Source organism: Vairimorpha necatrix, chromosome 1, assembly GCF_036630325.1.
Source record: "Vairimorpha necatrix chromosome 1, complete sequence".
In the NCBI taxonomy this organism is placed as follows: domain Eukaryota; kingdom Fungi; phylum Microsporidia; family Nosematidae; genus Vairimorpha; species Vairimorpha necatrix.
Window position 1 is genome coordinate 1,481,855 of NC_088816.1, and position 18,226 is coordinate 1,500,080.

General features: G+C 25.0%; 5 protein-coding genes across 5 annotated transcripts; 3 read left to right on the plus strand and 2 right to left on the minus strand.

Annotated features, from left to right (window-relative positions):
* Nucleotides 1–159: 159 nt before the first annotated feature.
* Nucleotides 160–783, plus strand: VNE69_01376 (Ras-related protein Rab11; the record flags this gene model as incomplete). The annotated part of the gene is made up of 1 exon (XM_065472513.1): nucleotides 160–783. One exon carries the CDS (start codon nucleotides 160–162, stop codon nucleotides 781–783), a length of 624 nt encoding a protein of 207 aa, XP_065328585.1.
* A 2,054-nt stretch (nucleotides 784–2,837) lies between these two features.
* VNE69_01377 (putative SP-containing membrane protein) lies at nucleotides 2,838–3,143 on the minus strand (the record flags this gene model as incomplete). The annotated part of the gene is made up of 1 exon (XM_065472514.1): nucleotides 2,838–3,143. The coding sequence occupies one exon, from the start codon at nucleotides 3,141–3,143 to the stop codon at nucleotides 2,838–2,840; it is 306 nt and encodes a 101-aa protein (XP_065328586.1).
* An 11,145-nt stretch (nucleotides 3,144–14,288) lies between these two features.
* Nucleotides 14,289–14,795, minus strand: VNE69_01378 (ubiquitin-conjugating enzyme E2 15 (UBC15); the record flags this gene model as incomplete). Its single annotated transcript, XM_065472515.1, has 1 exon — nucleotides 14,289–14,795. The coding sequence occupies one exon, from the start codon at nucleotides 14,793–14,795 to the stop codon at nucleotides 14,289–14,291; it is 507 nt and encodes a 168-aa protein (XP_065328587.1).
* A 139-nt stretch (nucleotides 14,796–14,934) lies between these two features.
* VNE69_01379 (ribosomal protein uS17) lies at nucleotides 14,935–15,411 on the plus strand (the record flags this gene model as incomplete). The annotated part of the gene is made up of 1 exon (XM_065472516.1): nucleotides 14,935–15,411. One exon carries the CDS (start codon nucleotides 14,935–14,937, stop codon nucleotides 15,409–15,411), a length of 477 nt encoding a protein of 158 aa, XP_065328588.1.
* Nucleotides 15,412–16,260: 849 nt separating this feature from the next.
* VNE69_01380 (spore wall protein 25-like) lies at nucleotides 16,261–16,980 on the plus strand (the record flags this gene model as incomplete). The annotated part of the gene is made up of 1 exon (XM_065472517.1): nucleotides 16,261–16,980. One exon carries the CDS (start codon nucleotides 16,261–16,263, stop codon nucleotides 16,978–16,980), a length of 720 nt encoding a protein of 239 aa, XP_065328589.1.
* Between the last annotated feature and the right edge of the window lie 1,246 nt (nucleotides 16,981–18,226).

An 18,226-nucleotide genomic window follows, 5' to 3' on the forward strand; every position in this document is an offset into this window, starting at 1 on the left:
CAGGGGATGAATAAAAATATTCCCAATTTTATTTTCTATATTTTAATGCATTTTTCATTTTATTTAAGCTTTTTTGCATAAACAAAAAATAAACAAACTCTATAAAATAAAGATATTCTTAATTGTAAGTATTTTCCTAAAATATAACCCTATAAAATAATGGATTCTAGTAGTAAACAGTTCGACTATTTATTTAAAATAGTGCTGATAGGCGATTCGGCTGTAGGTAAAACAAATTTATTAAGTCAACTTATTCATCAAAAATATGTGCTCGATAGTCGAGCTACAATTGGTGTTGAATTTGGATCAATGACTTTTAATATTGACAATAAAATAATTAAGGCCCAGATCTGGGACACAGCAGGACAAGAAAGGTATCAAGCTATCACACATGCGTATTATAGAGGATCTTCTGGTTCTATTTTAGTTTACGATGTAACACAGCCTATTACTTTGACTAAAGCTGTGGATAATTGGTTGATTCAACTTAAAAATCATACGGAAGATATTCCTATAATGTTAATTGGCAATAAAACAGATTTACAACGTAAGATAAGTTCAGAAGAAGGAAAAGAAGTGGCTCTTAGAAATAATCTCTTGTATTTTGAGACATCGGCCAAAACAGGAGAAAATGTAAAAGAAGCCTTTTACGAATTAATAAATATTATTTACAAGAAACATAAAGAAAAAGAAGGCAAGATGAGTAAAAAATCTGTCAGAGGAGACTTCTCTGGCCGAGAAATAAAGAATATTAAACAGAAGAAAAAGAAAAGTTGTTGTTAATTAAATGCAAAAAGTTGTTAATATAAAATAATATGTCTTTTAAACTAAATTATGTTTTTTATATGAGTTGTTTTGGCTTTTATGTTATTCTGAGATTTATTTAAATTTTTCTACAACATCTTATAAAAAAAATTTAAAATTATTTTTTATGGACATTTAATTTAACTAAAAGATCAGAAAGTAGGTTAATTAAAGCAAAAAAACACTGGTCATTATTAACTAGATATTTTTACTTTATGTTATCGCAGAATAAAAAATTATTTAATTTAAAAAAAACTATTTATTTAGTTTATTTGCAAATAAATATTGATCTCATCTTGAAATATAAAATCGAGGCTATGGGAATTGACAAGTTATCATTGCATAAATCTAAATATTCAATAATCGATATAAATGTAAAATATTTTACATTTATTTCTCTATTTAAAATTAAACAAATGATAATAGACGACAAGAATCCGCTAAATGATCCGATAAAACTTTTAGACTTTTTGTGAAAAAAAATTCCAACAATTGAGGCTATCGAATCAAGTACGCATATACTTGTCAAAGTATCTTGATATTCTAGTTTTTTAAGATAATAATACGGCACCATACAAGACATTAAAAGATAAACATGTGATAAAACTAAAGTATTACAATCTTTTGGACTTAAAATGTGCCAAAAAAGTTTTTTGAATCTTTTCAATTTAGAAGAAACGAAAAAAATTAAAAAAGCATATTCTGATAATTCAACAATAAAATCAGTCGAATTATAAAAAACAATATAACTAAAAAAATGAAAAATTTTACGAGACAAATTTATCTGTTGTTTCTTATTTTTTAGTTTAAAATTAAATACAATATATTGTGTTAAACACATAAACAGGAAAATAAAAGAAATATTGAACAATTCTGTCAAATTAAGTATTAACAATTTAAAAAAATCAAAAATTTGTAAATTAGAAAGTAATTGGAAAAATAATTGTTCATCAATAAGAAATAATTTGGTAAGAAGAATAATTAAACTATGCCTAAATTTAGATTCTAAAAATATGAAAATTAAAGACAATGCTATTTTTTCTATATTTTGAAGTTTATAATTATCAAGCAATACAAAAGTTAAAACAAAATCAAATAAATTACCAAACATTTGGGGGTTATTAAAATAAGAATTAAAAAAATGCAACCTAAAAAATTTTATGTTTTAAAATAACAACATTAGGCTAAGACATCTATGTTGATCTAAATAAGTGTATAAATTCAAAATAGTAAAAAAACATAGTCATAAAATTGAATGTCCATATAAAATAAAGGTTATACAAAACCATTACTCAGACACTAGAACAAAAAAATAAATTTATTGTTTCTTATACATTGTTATATGATACTTTTGAATATCTAAAAAAATTTAGCTTAATTTTTGATTTCAATATTTATTTTATTTGCAAAAAATCCATGAAAATAGTTAGTTTAATATAATTAAGTAAATAATTTGAGGATGTTTTCATTTAATATAATTTGTTTTTGCAACTAAATCTTTTTCCACATTTTTATATCAACGAAGTACTTTGCAAATGTATTATATTGCCTTTTGGTGTTGAAAAGAGTGCTTGCATCGGTATTTAATAAAAGAACGACAAAATATTATTTCTTTTACCAGATAAATATGATTTTGAAGAATAATACAACAAAAGTAAACAATTTTGATTTTTAATTTACAACTTCTTTTTTAAGCTAATTAATTAATAGATTTTTAAAATTTTGTATATTTCTAATATTAAAACTTATATTAAGCTTAATTACTGTCATTTTGATAAATCGTTCACAAATTACCTTTCTTAAGTCTGTATAGTATATCTGAAATTTTAGCTACGGTAAAGTTTTTGGCATTAATTTTGATATATTTATATTCAATATAATCACTTAATATCCCGATACATATTTGACTACTGAATCTTATTAAGAAGATACGCAATTGCACCAAATTTTAATTGAAAAATTAAAAATTTGAAAATTTTCATAAATTAGTAATTTTGTGGATGAAAACAACTAAAAACAAATATAAACCTTTATTAGTTGAATTTTTCATTGCGTTTACTGTCACTCGATGTATCTTGTTCGAAATTTTCTTCGCATTTTCGGTATATACATGACATTACGAGGCTGATAACTAGAAAACAAACTAAGAACAACAAAATAAGTATAGAGACTTCCGCCCAACTAAATCCCAGGAAATCATCACTAATGAAAGATTTATTCGAATTGCTCGTATTATTATTAATATTTGTATCGTTCAGGATATCTGCGATACTAACGCTTCCTTTTAAGAAATTAGCTACTAATACTAACATTTCAACGAAATAAAATGACGAACTCATGTAGGGGCATAAAATTTTTTATTTTTAATGTTTTTCTGTAAACGTTAAAAAAAATCAGTATTAATAATAACAATAAAAATTTAACATATTTTATTAAAAGTAAGTCGATCATCTTAATACTTTAAAAAATGCTATATAGCAAGATAATATTTAATCACCGAGTTTTTCTTCGATCGACAGCCAACATGTATTGAGTGCTTAATCAATCTACAAAAATCATTTGATCTTAAAAAATAAAAATACTAAATGCGTTATGTGTATACCGATTAACATGTTTTAAGATATAAATATATTTTTTTATTTTACTTTGCGATAGATACGAAATCTGCTCATTTTCTTAATAAAATTTTGTACCTTAGGAAGAAAAATTGGTTTTTACAAAATTTTTATTTTTAAAATTAATCAAAACAAAAAAATTGTATATAAGCTAGAAATGTATAGATATAATAGAACGTGATAGTGACAAATCATATTTCTTACCGGGCATAAACATCGAACAACCCAATGACAAAGAAAAAATTAATAGAATTTTTTAAAATGACTCTTGAGTGTATATTTTGAATTTTCAATGAAAAAAGTGAAAGCAGAAAATAGTAGAATTACGATTTTATGAGCATACATTATCACATTAGATGTAAAGTTTTTTCAATATTTTCAATGCAATATTCTTTTTTTTATTAATTTTAATTGGTTAACTTCTCTACATGTCAGATTAATTTTCAAGAAATTTACTATTTATCATTAGGCAATCTTTAGGATCATGTCCAAAAATACAGTTTTATAATTAGTTTTTTTTATTTCGTTTAAAAGTTTCATGTAAGTTCATATGTGCTTCTGCTAAATCTTTATATTTTTAGTTTATATCCTCCTTTAATGTTCATACTAGCAAAATCGTCGGTACTAAGAATTCATTATTTTTAAATTTCTAAATTATTATTATTTCTTATTTCTTGTACGATTAATGTTATATAAATTTAAAATTTATTTGAACAGCCTTTCTTCTTTTAAAAAATTAATGCCTATGATCTTTATTTTGTTATTTTTGATCTTAACATTTTGCTATCATTTTCCTTCAATTTTTGAAAAACAAAATTACTTCATTAATTCATTCATAAATGCCTAGAAACTATCTCGATTTCACAACAGCCAATAAATTAGAAATTTCACGTTGTTTTACTCATAAAAAACTTATTTTTAATAACTTTTCATTCTTAAAAAGAAATTGTAAGTTATATTATTTATGTACAGATTGCGAATCAATATTTCATCCAGAGTATCTAATAAGTATATCTTTAATACATCAGTCTTTAGACATTAGAAGTTAATTTACTTTTTAATACAGCAAGGAATATTTTTGGTCGGAAGAAAACTTGTGTTATGTTTGAAATTGTATGGTTATCTATATATTAAAAATCGAGTTTACCTTTATTGATAAATTTTTATAAAGGACATTTTTTCTTCTTTACCTTTTTAACTTGATTTATATATTCTTTGTAAGCCAACTATACCAAAGCTTGATTAGCTAGCTACAAAAGAAACAATACCATAAATTATACAATTTAAAGAGGCCATGATTTCACTAGGTACATTATATTATAATTTTTCTTTATGATCCGTATAACTATTGTTATTGATATCAGTGTAATTCGAAACATATAAAAAATTTCCATTGCTTTTGTTATTTAGGTTATTATAATCAGCAACTTTACAAAATAAATTGATGAACTCATAAAAACGGTTAAAATTTTTTTTGTAAGACGAATTAATTTAATGAGAAGCGACATTTACAATATAAATTTGGTAGATTTAAATTCATGGGCAAATCATATTAATTAAGAACTAATGTGATAGATAGTTATATTACAACATTCCACATTGTGTTTTTTTCATTACAACTAATGTGCAATCACAATTACAAATTATTGATGGTTTTTTCTTCATGGCTGAGAATGTATTTCAGTTGAGTATAGTCGCAATAGAAATTTGAAAAACTCATATATAACTATGGTGTTGTATTGAATGAAAATCTTAATTTCTCATCAAAAAATAAAATTCTTGGAAACTATTATTAGTTGCTTTCGTGCACTCATATTACCAATTAAAATACAAGCTAAAAATCTAATAATTCGATAATATAAAACTGATTCATTCGAACTTATAATGCAAAGCAAGTATCAATCAGCTAAGGACACGCGAAAATGAAATGAACGAATGAAATATTTAAATTTTTGCTCATAAGAAGACACTTTAGCGTATATTAATTGCAACTACAGAAAGAGAATTTTTAAGAATTGGAGAATAGATGTATCTTTTGTCACATAATCTCTAGAGAGGAAAAAGCAAAAGTTTAATAAAAATAATCATTTATTTAACTATACGTTTTTGTCAGTTCACTTCGTACTAAATGTCTATATCATCATCAAGAAAATTAAATGTTTGTCAGTTGCAATCTTTCGGCATATGTCTAAAAAATTACATCTAAAACAAATACTATTTTTTTGTATTGATATTTTTTTATTAAATATGTACTAAAGTTATATTTTTATTTTTATTTTTTATTTAAATTTCTTTCTCATACTCATGCTGTTAAATTATTCTTTACCTGGATTCATGGTTTTTTGTTATCCATTTATCATTCTGGTTGATTAGTCCCAAAGGATTTATATGCATGATTTCTAATATGACAATTTTAATTTTTTATGAAACTTCCCACTGTAAAGAAATTTACTATTCTTCTCCCTATATTTGGTCTTTTATTAACCCTTTCGATCTTCTTTTTGATCCCAAACAAGCTACTTCGCTATCACTTCTAGTTCTTTTTCAATGAATTTAATCGTTTCTTGACAAATACTAACAGCTAATCAATTTTTCATAATCTTTTTTTCCAAATGATTAAAAAAACATGTTCATTTGAACTTTACATTCTGTTAACAATATAGGTTTTGATTATTACTTGTAAGATGTCGTATTTATATTTAAAGAATACTAGTATTGTTCATTGTCCTAACCTTGGAATAATGAAAACATTTTAACACTAAATACATTTATAAAATTTTTTTTTAATAAAAAAAATATACTAGCGACATTTATTTGATATAAAAGCGACCGTATAAATACAACTTTCCGCCTTTTAAAAATCCATGGTTTTTTCTAATGATTTTTCGCGCCTATTTAATTTTTGTTTTACAGACTGTTTTTGTGGATAAATTATGGATATGAGAACTTCAATCTCAAAAAAAAAAGTAAGATCAATCCAATGTACACAGTTGCTTCGTTCCATGTTATCCACGAGGAAAGATATTTATTATATAAATTTTTTCATCACACATATGACTATTATTCAGGTATGTAATTTTTAAAACTTCCGATATATTGAACATTGCTTCTATTTGATTGTCTAGTAATAGAAGCATTGTAAAAAATGATATTATGAATGCTATATGGGTTTAAAATTTTTATTTCTAATATCTTAGATTGTAAACAAAGGTTTGATATAAGGCAGAGTAGTAATTCAAAAGGTTATAATGTGGTTTTCGATATAAAGTTATTGTATCGAGCGATTACTTTAAAATGCGATATTTTCATTGTATTTAAATATGATCGCGTCGTGGTATGGTTCTCAAGATCAAGACAGAAAAAAACATCTAAACATTGATATTAAGGTCATCTTTAATACTAAATGAGAATTCTCCTGAGTATGTTTTAATTAAGTCTTCTATTCCGTCATGGTTATGTTGTAGAATTTAATATATAATTTTATGAAAGTATTTAGAACATTTAGAGCTAATTTTCTAGGAATATAGATTGTTCTACTGATGAACGAGGGTCGGTTTGCTATTCATATTATGCTAAAAATAGTCATAAATAAAAAATGAGAATATAATCACATTAGATTTTGGGGGTATTTAATTTATTTGCATGTTATGCGTCTAAATTGTTTTTCTAAGATTGATGTAACATTATTTTACATAATATATACAAAAATTAATATAGAAGATAAAATTTCACAATAACACCGATTGATTATAATAAGGATATAGAAATATTTGTATTTTTTCAATCTGATTAATGCAGCTTTGATATAAATAATTTTTTTATTTTTATACCTTCAAAGATATAAATATTGACGTTTAAGTTTGCTCTGTAAAATCCATACAAATTTCTTATTCTTAATACATGAATAATAAATTTTTTTTATAATTAAAATAAATACCCTTTTTTGTACAACTTAAGAAACTTCATTAAATAAGATTACAGACCTTTCTATTTTTATATGAGGTCCTTTAATTAATTATTATTATGTCTAAATGTCCAAAAGTAAAGTTTTTTGTTTAAAATTTTGAGCAGCACCAAATTAATTTTTACAACAAAATAAACAGTAACTCTAAAACACGTTTTTCCATAAAATATTTCTCAATGTAGACGAAGAAAATAATATTATCGAAATGTTATCATACTTTAATTCAAAAGATTGCGTGTAGCTTCATAGAATCATGTAAAAAATGTTAATTGTATGTTGTTTTGTTTTTTATCAAATATATAAAATCAGTTTAAATATTTTATTTGTTTATAGTTATTCCTTCTATTTTTTTATTCTTAGCTGATTCCGCTTCCTTGTTCCAATACCATCGAAATAATTTAGCAAATAAATAAATAAAACCACAGAATATAAACCCCCCGATAAGTACATAAGCCCATGCCGTACGGGTTTCCATGTTATCTAGTTTTTGTCCATCCTTTAATAAAAATTCAGTTTCGTTTGTATGACTACTGTTGTTATTAATTGTATGATAATAAATTTCTCTTGAAGTAGAATTCGCATTTATTGCATTAACTACAAATATTGATGATATAATAAAATAAAATAATAAACTCATCTTGCGATGGGGCAAATTTTTTCGCTTAAATATTTTTTTTTAAAAAAAAATTGCTTAAAACAGTAAATAGTATACAAAAATTTTAGTTTTTATTAAAAAATTAAGTGTGGCAAATTTTATAATTTAATAATTTATATATCTAAATGTATCTTGTTTTTTAAAACAATATGTTAAATATCTTAATTTTTTTAATATATCTATTTTGAAACTTATATAAAAATTGTTCAAATAAAAATTTTACAAAATTAAAGGAAGAACAATTTATGTTTTAAAAAAAAATGCTAAATAAAAAATTCATCCTTTTATACCTTATTTACTACTTTGAATAATATATTTAAAATAAACATAGAATATTTCGATTTTCTAATAATTTACTGAAAAAAATTAGCTGATAGATCAATGTATCGAAATTATTGTTATTTTGCGTTTTAATGCGCTAACTATGGTTTATCTAAAATATGGCATTAAAAATTAAATGATATTTGTTGACAAAGAATGATTATAAACTAATAATTCTATTTTTTTCTGGGCAAACACTTTTGAAAAATTTTATTTTTTGATTTTTTTTTTCCTATGTCATAGGAAAATTCTCATAATGGCTAGATGGTTGTTAACGATAAATAGATAAATTTAGTGAGTTTTCTTACCTTAGAAATTCTTAAATGTTAAAGATTATCTAATTTATGAAATTTAATGTCATAGTTTATAGTATTGTAATTAAAACCACATTTACATTTTTCCGATAATAAATAAATTTACCGATAATTAATATATTTCCTACCAAATTTATTCTCTATTAAAATGAAACGCAAACTCTATTTTTGAAACGTAATGTAAAAACCTAATGCTTTAATGTATTGACATTTACATTTTCAAACATTTATTTTTTAGAGTTTAAATACGTGTTCCAAATTACCCTGCCGCGTAGACATTATCAAAATAGTGAATATCATATATTTCGTGCTAAGTAGATGGACCACCTCTCTTCTTTGATAACATAAACTTAATGTATTCTTCAAAACAAAATCAATTTTCCATCTCTGCGGCGTACTTTCTTACCACTTTACCATACTCCATATATAAAGATTATTCTGTCATAAATTTAGGCAATGTCCCAATCAATTTACACAAATAGCATATGTAAGAATTTATATTTTTTGCTAAAACCAGTCGATACTTGTCTGTTATATCCTGAATCATATCTTTGATTCTTTTTTTTTATATTAAAGTTATTTATTATTAGAGTTGTTAAAATGAAAAAACATAGTAATATATATTTGTTCAATAATGCATAAAAACAAACTAATAGTTTGAGATACTGTATTTTTTATTTGTATTGTTGATTTTTTATTTACTATAAAGCGAAAAACTATAATTTTGTATTTTAGTACAAATTAAAGATATAAGATTTTTGATTTTTTTATTGTAATCTTTTTTTTTGTGTTCCATATTGAGTTCAAGAATATCACTTTGTTTTTTTGTTCGAGGATTACACCTTCATCTTTCCTCTATGATATTCCACGAAACCCCTCTCAAAGTATTCTACATTGTAATTTTTTTTATTGGTTGGTATGTTATTTTGAGTCTTTTTACGTTTCAAAAAAAATTTATTTATCAATAACCAAGGTTATTTGGTGTTAAGGGGATTTTGTGTTGCTATGATTCAAATAAAGGTAAAATGTTTTTGGCAAATTTATACAGCTATTTATTTTTAATTTGTTTGTTTTTTATTAAAAATCTTTTCTAATGTTAAGGTCGATTAATTTATTCCTTGTGGAAAATATTTATACAATAATTGATGAAAATCATTAAGTAAATGACAATATTTAATTAATATTTTTAATTAACATTAAATAATTTCGTTATCGGCCAGAAACACAATACATTCATACAATAGATTTTTGTTTGGAATAAAGTATAATATTGTAAATGTTTAATAATACGTTTTAGTAGTAGGACGCTATGAGCAAAGCATGAACTACATTTGCCATAACATCTTCTTGTATGAGTATTGTACATTTAATGATAACAATAGTAAGTTTTTGAGAAGCAAAATGATATTGAAAGTCTACAAACTACGAAAAATCAAAATAGCTTTATTTTCTTTTATTGATATATAGTGACGATTTTGCAATTTTCTGCTTTAGTAGTTTCTAATTTACGCCAACTTTTACATTTTATAAAAGGAAATTTCATCAAACGAATAATAACACAAACGCAAATTATGAGAACCAAAATACCCAGAAGCAATCGTTTTACAATTTTTCTAGCATATAAATCATTATCATAATTTTTATTTTCCGAGACATAGGTATTGGTGTTATCATTATTGGTCGTAGAATTCTGAACATGCGTTAAAGTAACATTTGTTTTTATAATATTCCTTAATAATATTGATAAGTAAAGAAAGGATAATAACGAAACCATTTGGGACTAAAAAAATTTTAGTAAATATTTTGATCACAAATCTATGTCATTGATTAAAAGTATAGAAAACAGACCTTAAATCCTTTATATGATGTGTATTGGTGTAGTTTAAGAATAACAATATGCATGTATAATTGATTAAAGCACAATACCTACACTTATGATCTAAATTATATGTCATCTAAATTTGTAACCAAATTTTTTTAATTATCTCATAGATTGGCTAGATTTTATATAACGCCAATATTTTATCATAAAACAAACGGGATGTAAAATGCTAAAAAAAGAGGATCTATTTGTCTTCTTTGCTGTGTTTTTAACCTAAAATTAATATATCACATAAATGCCGCTTAAATCTTTTTAAAAATTAATATAAACAATGTTATAGCCCACAGTTTCATTAGATCTATGAGCAGCGTCAGCGCCGCGTACAAAAGATATCAACATAGATATTTTTTAAAAAACATAAAATATATGAATTTTTTTAAACATAAACTCAATTCAGATAGATAATGATCCAATAATTTTCATTTAAAATCAGCAAGTGAGAGTGAAAATTTTTTTAAATGAAAAAGGAAATAAAAAAGAACAAAAATATTTATTATATACATTTTTTGGTGATTGGTATATTAATTTATACAAAATTTCTGGCAAATTCTAGTTGGAAAAATCTTGAAGTCGAAATATAAATGACTTATGTATATAATATTGTGTATAATGAATCTTAGATAAATTTATATTTATAGGCTATGTATTTATTTTAAGCTATTGTTTTTATAAGAGGCGGATACAGAATTAACTAGTAGCATATCGCAGGAAATCTGCTTTTCAAAATGACTAATAATTGAGTTTATTTTTTATATTTTTATCATTTTCTGTGTGTAATTTTATATAATAATGTGAAATAAACTATTGATCGATTTTTTATGTCATCTAAGTCTTATCTTTTATTAATTTATCAAATTTTATTTTGCACTAATAATATCATTAAATAAAAATGCGATTTTATGGTTTTCAGTGGATCGTTATACCCCTCTTTTGTCTGCTTGAAATGTACCGATTTCTAACAACTTTTAAGGCTAATATTTTAACAATAGTTCTATTAGATAAGATACCCACGGGGTTCTTATAATCTTGTTCCGGATGTGTGTTTGAATCGGCTGATATGTCTTACGCTTGAACTTATTCACTGTGTTCTTTATTCATTATTGTCAAAGTTATGTATATGATATTTTCTTTGCATAAGGTTATAAATAGGGATCAGTTCGTTTGGGCTTTATCATATTTCGTAAATAATTTTCTCTTACTTTTTGTAGTACATCTTGAAAAAAGGCTTTCCGGCGTCTAATTCATTTTTATTAGTCAATTATATTGTAATATAGATTTTTTTTATATTTCTAGAATATTTTTTTGGTGTGTCAACGCATGAAACGAATAAGGAAAATAGATCATTTAAATGTATTTCGATTACATATTATCTGTTGTGTATTTATTAAGTTTTTAAATATGTATAACATATTTTTTTCGATCTCGTAAAAAAAAAACTAATTTACCACGTCTAAATGTATATTTAAAATTTCTATATATGTATTTATGAATGACAAATTAACAATTTTGGTTTTAAGATATAATAAATAACTAATTTAATTTTTTTATTTTTAATAGTTTGATTGTCAATTTTCCTCCTTGTTTGACTCATCAGCATAAACCCATCTACATTTTAGAAAGGGAAATTGCAACAAATGCTTAATGTCTACAACACAAAACACGAGAATTATTGCAAGGCATTGAATTGCAAAAATATTTGATACGGAGACATCTTCATTAATGAGTTTATCTTCAGCAACATGCGTACGATTATTGTTATCGTCAAAAAAATTCATCTGGCAATTCGGCATTTGCTCTTACTGCAGCTTCTACTAATATTTGTATCTTAAAAAATTGTAAAAACGAGTTCATATGTGGTAAATTTTTTTTTGATATTTTTGTTATTCAACAAAATATAATTTTGCCGAGTATTAAGTGAAAAAAATGTTCTTTATTACAATATCTAGTGTTATACAGTAATTAAATATCAAATTTATCTATATTTAAGAGGATACTTTAAAAGACATATCACCATTGTGTTTACTTCAATTAATAGTTATTTACATATTATATCGTAGTTTGTATGTTAAACAACTATATACTTTTAAAAAAGAGCTTTTATCATAAGTGAAGTCATATAATAACAGACAAAAAAATAATATTATTGCGGGACAAGATATAATATTTCAACTACATTAAATTAAAACTAGTTTTGATTAAATTTTTGACATAACATTCGAATATTTAACATTTAGATATTTCTATTTATCCTATGCAGTCCAAAATTTTGTGATTGTCTAAAAATTAGGCCAAAATATTCCGATTTTTTGCAATTGTGTTATATTTACTTTTATGTCAATATTTATATTCTTAAATTATCTTTTCGCTTTGAAAATTGCTATTTCTTTCTATACTATTTTAATATGATTTGATAAAAAATTATCATAATTGTCATTTGCTTAATATAATTGTAACTAGTACATGATTTCTTTATTTCAAAATGTCGTGTAAAAAAAAACATTTTAGATTGTATTATCTGACTTTTATAGTGTCAATGGCTACTTAAATCCATATATAATTTATTTAAGTATAAAATCATACTAATTACTTTTCAAAAGATACGCTCACAATTTTTTTTTACAGTTCTTGGAGTTTTTTCTAAAGTTTTTATATTGGGCTCTTAAATGCCCCTTCCTGCTCAGTATCAAGACCATGTTGGATTGTCATAGTTAAGCTTTCTAAAGTAATTTTAAGGACTCTTGTTTGTATATATGCTTCCGTTCTGGGTTCTAATCGGAGCTCTTTGATATGCACGCGGAGAAAATTAGTTACTATTCCATCCCTAGTCATTATTTAAGGAATTATTTTCGGCTTATATTTATAGAGAGAAGGCATATGATTTACAAGCAAGTCGTATTTATGTTTCTAAATTAATTTACATATTATTATACTCTCTCATTTTGATTGTGTTCCACTGTTTACTTTTATCTCAATCTTTTCATTTGATTTTTGATTCTCTTCTAATAAAATTTCCATCTTTTTATCATTGGATAAGACTTAAGCCTTATTACAGCTGTAAGTATAGATTGGAGCAGGCACATGATCATATTAAAAGGCCATATGATCTACTGTTTTTGCGGCCTCAAGATTGAGAGCATCTTTCATTAAAATGTTTCTATTTTGTGTGCACATGCTTTGCCTTACTAATTTGAGTTATGTTTACATTTTTTTTTCATGTAGCATCTTGTTTATTATCTACAAGAAGATAGTTATTGGGTAATACCATGCATATTACTGCATTTTAAGCCTCGGAAATTTACAAGTGTATCTTTATTTTAAAAAATTTTGCTTCGTATTTCTTTCTATACTTGTTAAATTCGTGTGGCTGTTCTTTTCAGAGTGCGCAATTCCTTTGCGTCTAAGTCATTTTTGTTTATAAACTATTCATGTCGAAATATTTATTTTGTTTTTTAGTTGAAGCTCTCTTACAGAATTTTATGCACAAATTTATGCATAAACTTTATTTGTTTGTTTATAAATTCCTTATCGATAGATATTTATTGCTATAAGATCATATTTGTAAATTTTTTGTCTAATTTGCATATTTTTTGTCTAATATGTCAGTTTTTTTGTCTAATGCTTTTATTTATGTATTAAATAAGAATAAAGATTTGTGGCCAATATTGGCCTTGGTCATTTATGCAAATTACAAGTAAATTTAAAAGAATATTTTTTTTTATTTTGTTTTTTTATCTTATAATTCCAGTGTTTTCTCTGTTAATCTCATCACTTTCCTGGTATATGCATTTATATCATTTCTATATTCAGTAGCAGCATCTAAATTCGCCGGACTATCACAATTCGGACTATTTAATAGACACACTATGCTCATTATAACACTCTCTGGATGTCTTACTGGCATCCATCTTTCATTCAGTTCTTCGTACCCATAGGCGTCTTCTCCCGGTTTATGTAAAATGCTAATACACACATTCCCGTCACTGTCTATATTTGGATGCCACATTTCAGAAATAAATCTAAAAGAAGGTGGAGCTTCAGGATAATTTACTGGGAAGATCATCTTGGCTTTAAATATGCCATTTTCGTATGGTGTATCTCTTGGACCAAATATTAAGACTTCCCAAGTATAAATATTATTTTCAATTAGGCCTACACTAAAATGTTCATTAATTTTTTCTTGGATTTTTTTGTATTCGTTGAGAATAAAAACTTTTGATCTGTTCCCTTCGTTTTGTATCATTTTGATTTTAGGGGAAAATTTTCAAGAAATTTATAAAATTTTAAAAATGGAAAATTTGCAAATTCGTTACTGTTTGAAAATTGATGATATTTTTTTGCTTTTTTTCTTGTTTATTTTTTTGGTTTTTTTTATACCCCAAATGATCGACACTACGTTGAAATACAAAATATTTCCAGAACAAAAAGGCGTCTCTCTTGATCCTTACGCCACTGCTGAAGAATTAAAAGCCAGTAGAAGGATAAATGAAATGAGAGAAGGCTTTACAGTCCCCAAGACTGCTATAGACGCCACTTATATTGACAAGAAATGCCCTTTTACAGGGGATGTCAAAGTGACTGGTAAGATCTTTGAAGGGGTAGTTTACAAAATGAAAGCTGATAAAACTATAGTAGTAAGAATCAATAGACTTGTCTATAATAAGAAATACAGGAGATATGGGAGAAGACACACTAATGTGAGTACTCATATGTCACCATGTTTTGAAGGGCTTATTCATGTTGGAGACACAGTCATCTGTGGAGAGACAAGAAGACTTAGTAAAACTAAGAGTAGCGTAGTACTAGATTTTAGAAAAAAGAGTACTGAAGGAAACTTCAAGAGATTAGAAGATTTCTAATAAATTAATTATTATAAAAAAAAGTAAATATTTTTACAGTCTAAACTCTTCAATTTTAAAATTCAAAGAATAAGCTTTATTGGCTATTTATGAAGTAGCAACTAAAATTTAAAACCAAATCTTGTTACGAGTAATTTTTAACATTTTATAGCTATATCTAGTCTTTTTAAATCTACAAAGTAGCAAAGTAGTCTATGAATATAATTTCAATCGCAATTTACTAAACGAGTAAATTTTCATATTTGTAAGCTATAGTTAGTCTTGCCGATCTAAAATAGTTTAAAAAAATGTGATCCATAAAATTATTATATCTTTTTAAATATTTTGTCAATTACATAATCTATACATTCCAAAAACATTGGTTTCCTTAAATACATTTTTTGTCCATTATTTAACTCTTTTATGAGGTTTATAAATGATTATATCAGTAGGTAACAATTTTATAAAAATACTTGAACTAAAATTGATTTTTTTTTCTAAAACCACATCACTTTTCTGTAAATCATTTTGATTAAACTTGACTTTTGATTCTTGATTTTTTACGAAAAACATTTAAATTATTTTTTAAACATAATAAATATCTCTTAAGCTTGTTTTTGTAATGATCTTTTTGTTCTGTGTGAATTAAACAATGACGTTATTAAATTAAAAAGTAAAGAAAAAACAAAATACTTAAAAATTATAAGCAAAGAACAACAATTTTTAGGTTTACCCAGCAAATAAACATTAATAATCGTTTTAACATTATTAAACAGCTGTTTTTGTTCGTTTAGAAAGTACAAATGTTTTTAATACCATTTGACATTAATTAAATTAATATAAATATAAATTTCCTCTATTACCCATAAAATGAATATGAATTATTTAGTACTATTCAATATTCTTACAATAGTAAAATCGTCTCATGCAGAACATGTAAATGAAGGCGCGGCCGAAAATGAAGTTATAGATATCGGAAATGAAACTGTTAAAGATAAACATGAAGAATTGGATGAAAAGCCTGTAGACAAAGACGAGAACGAAGATGCGGATATCAAGAATCTAGTAATAGACGATCATCCAGTAGGCATTAAGAAAGAATATCTGAATGTTATCGAATTCGTTGATATGATTTCTGATATCATGAATATCGAAACTGATCCCCAAAAAGATGTATTAATAGGCATTTATACATATTTCGATGGCCAAATCGACCAAAAGTCTCTTTTGTTTACTGCCGCAAGTTTACTCAATACTGATAATTTTACCAAGATGGTCGATCCTGATGATAATAATAAGTATAAAAGAAGAGGCTTATTACGAATCAAAGATAGTTGTAATTATAAATTACTTACTAAATTATCGGGAATTGAAGATTATTACAATTATCCCGAGAAACTGGAAGAAACAAATACCCAAACAGTGTGTGATACAATAAAGTATTATGGGTATGTTATGAAAGACGATTATACTGTAAGAAATTATCTGAGAGTAATGGGGGAAGGCGATTATGGACAGATAAAAGATATGCCTGATGTAGTTAACCTTGTAAGGCTTTATGAAGATTTTAAGAGACTGTTTGTTTTGTAAACTAATTAAAAGTATTTATTTAATAACTAATTATTTTTTATATAAGATTGACAGTATTATGTACTGTAAAATGAAACAATATGTGTATGATCATCATAATTATATAATTACAAAGATCTATACCACGTGGGACTTAATTTTGTTGTTTAAAAAAAACATTCTGTATATATAGTACAGATTTATAAACGGATAAATACATAGAACAAGTTCCTTGATACATAAGTAATTATACACAAAGCAAAACATTAAAGAATAAGGATTTTTTGCTTTAGCCTTCCTTACTAATTTAGATTCAAAATTTTTATTTTTAGCCTGTTTTCTAAAGTCGAAGCGGAAAATTGTAGACGAGCAAAAATGAAAAAAATATAGTTTTAATAAAATAGCAGAATTATCAAAAACGATAAAAATTTTTCTGGGTTTTTTATTATTTTCCCTTTTATTAAATGATCAAGACTTATCCATATTGTACATTCCATGTATAATAAAGGTAAGTCTTGATTAATCTCTATATAAACAATATTATATAAGGTTTTTACATCGACAAAAACGATATTTCTTCAATAAATCAAAATTATAGAAATATATGTCATTTAACTCTTGAGAGAAATATAACATATCATATTAATTTATGTTTTATATGATTCAAAAAACACATAAAAGATTATAAAGGGTGAAAGATACCACAGTACCCCCCTCTGGGGGTGTTTACTTTAATTTTTCGAGCCCCCAAAACGAAGTGCAAAAAAAGGAGGAGCAGGAAGGGGACAAAAATTACTAGATCTTTATGATAGTAAAAATAATAATTAATTATATATTTAGATATAAAAATTGATTTTAAAATAAGATTTATTAGTAAAATGCCTTTTTTATTAACATTTCGAACGTATTTATAGGATTATTTCTTTTAAAAGTAAATAAATTTAGATAACGATTTATATCCTTTTCAGTCCGATGTCTGGCAGGAATCACTCTTTTAACACCAGCCCATGTCCTTCAATCGTGTTAGTACGAACACCATTCTCTGGATTTATAAAACCAAGAGAATGGTTAACAGTGTAGTGTTCGTACAACCCCAATTGATTTAAATTTTTATAATCTTTCCAACAGTCGGTAAATACAATACTTCCGGGACTTACATATTTTTTTATTAATCTTGCAAGAGTTTCGGCTTTTCTGTTTTTTACTTTTAGAAGCACTAGACTTCTTTCGGCTGTTCTTTCCACCACCCAATTACCCACACACTGTC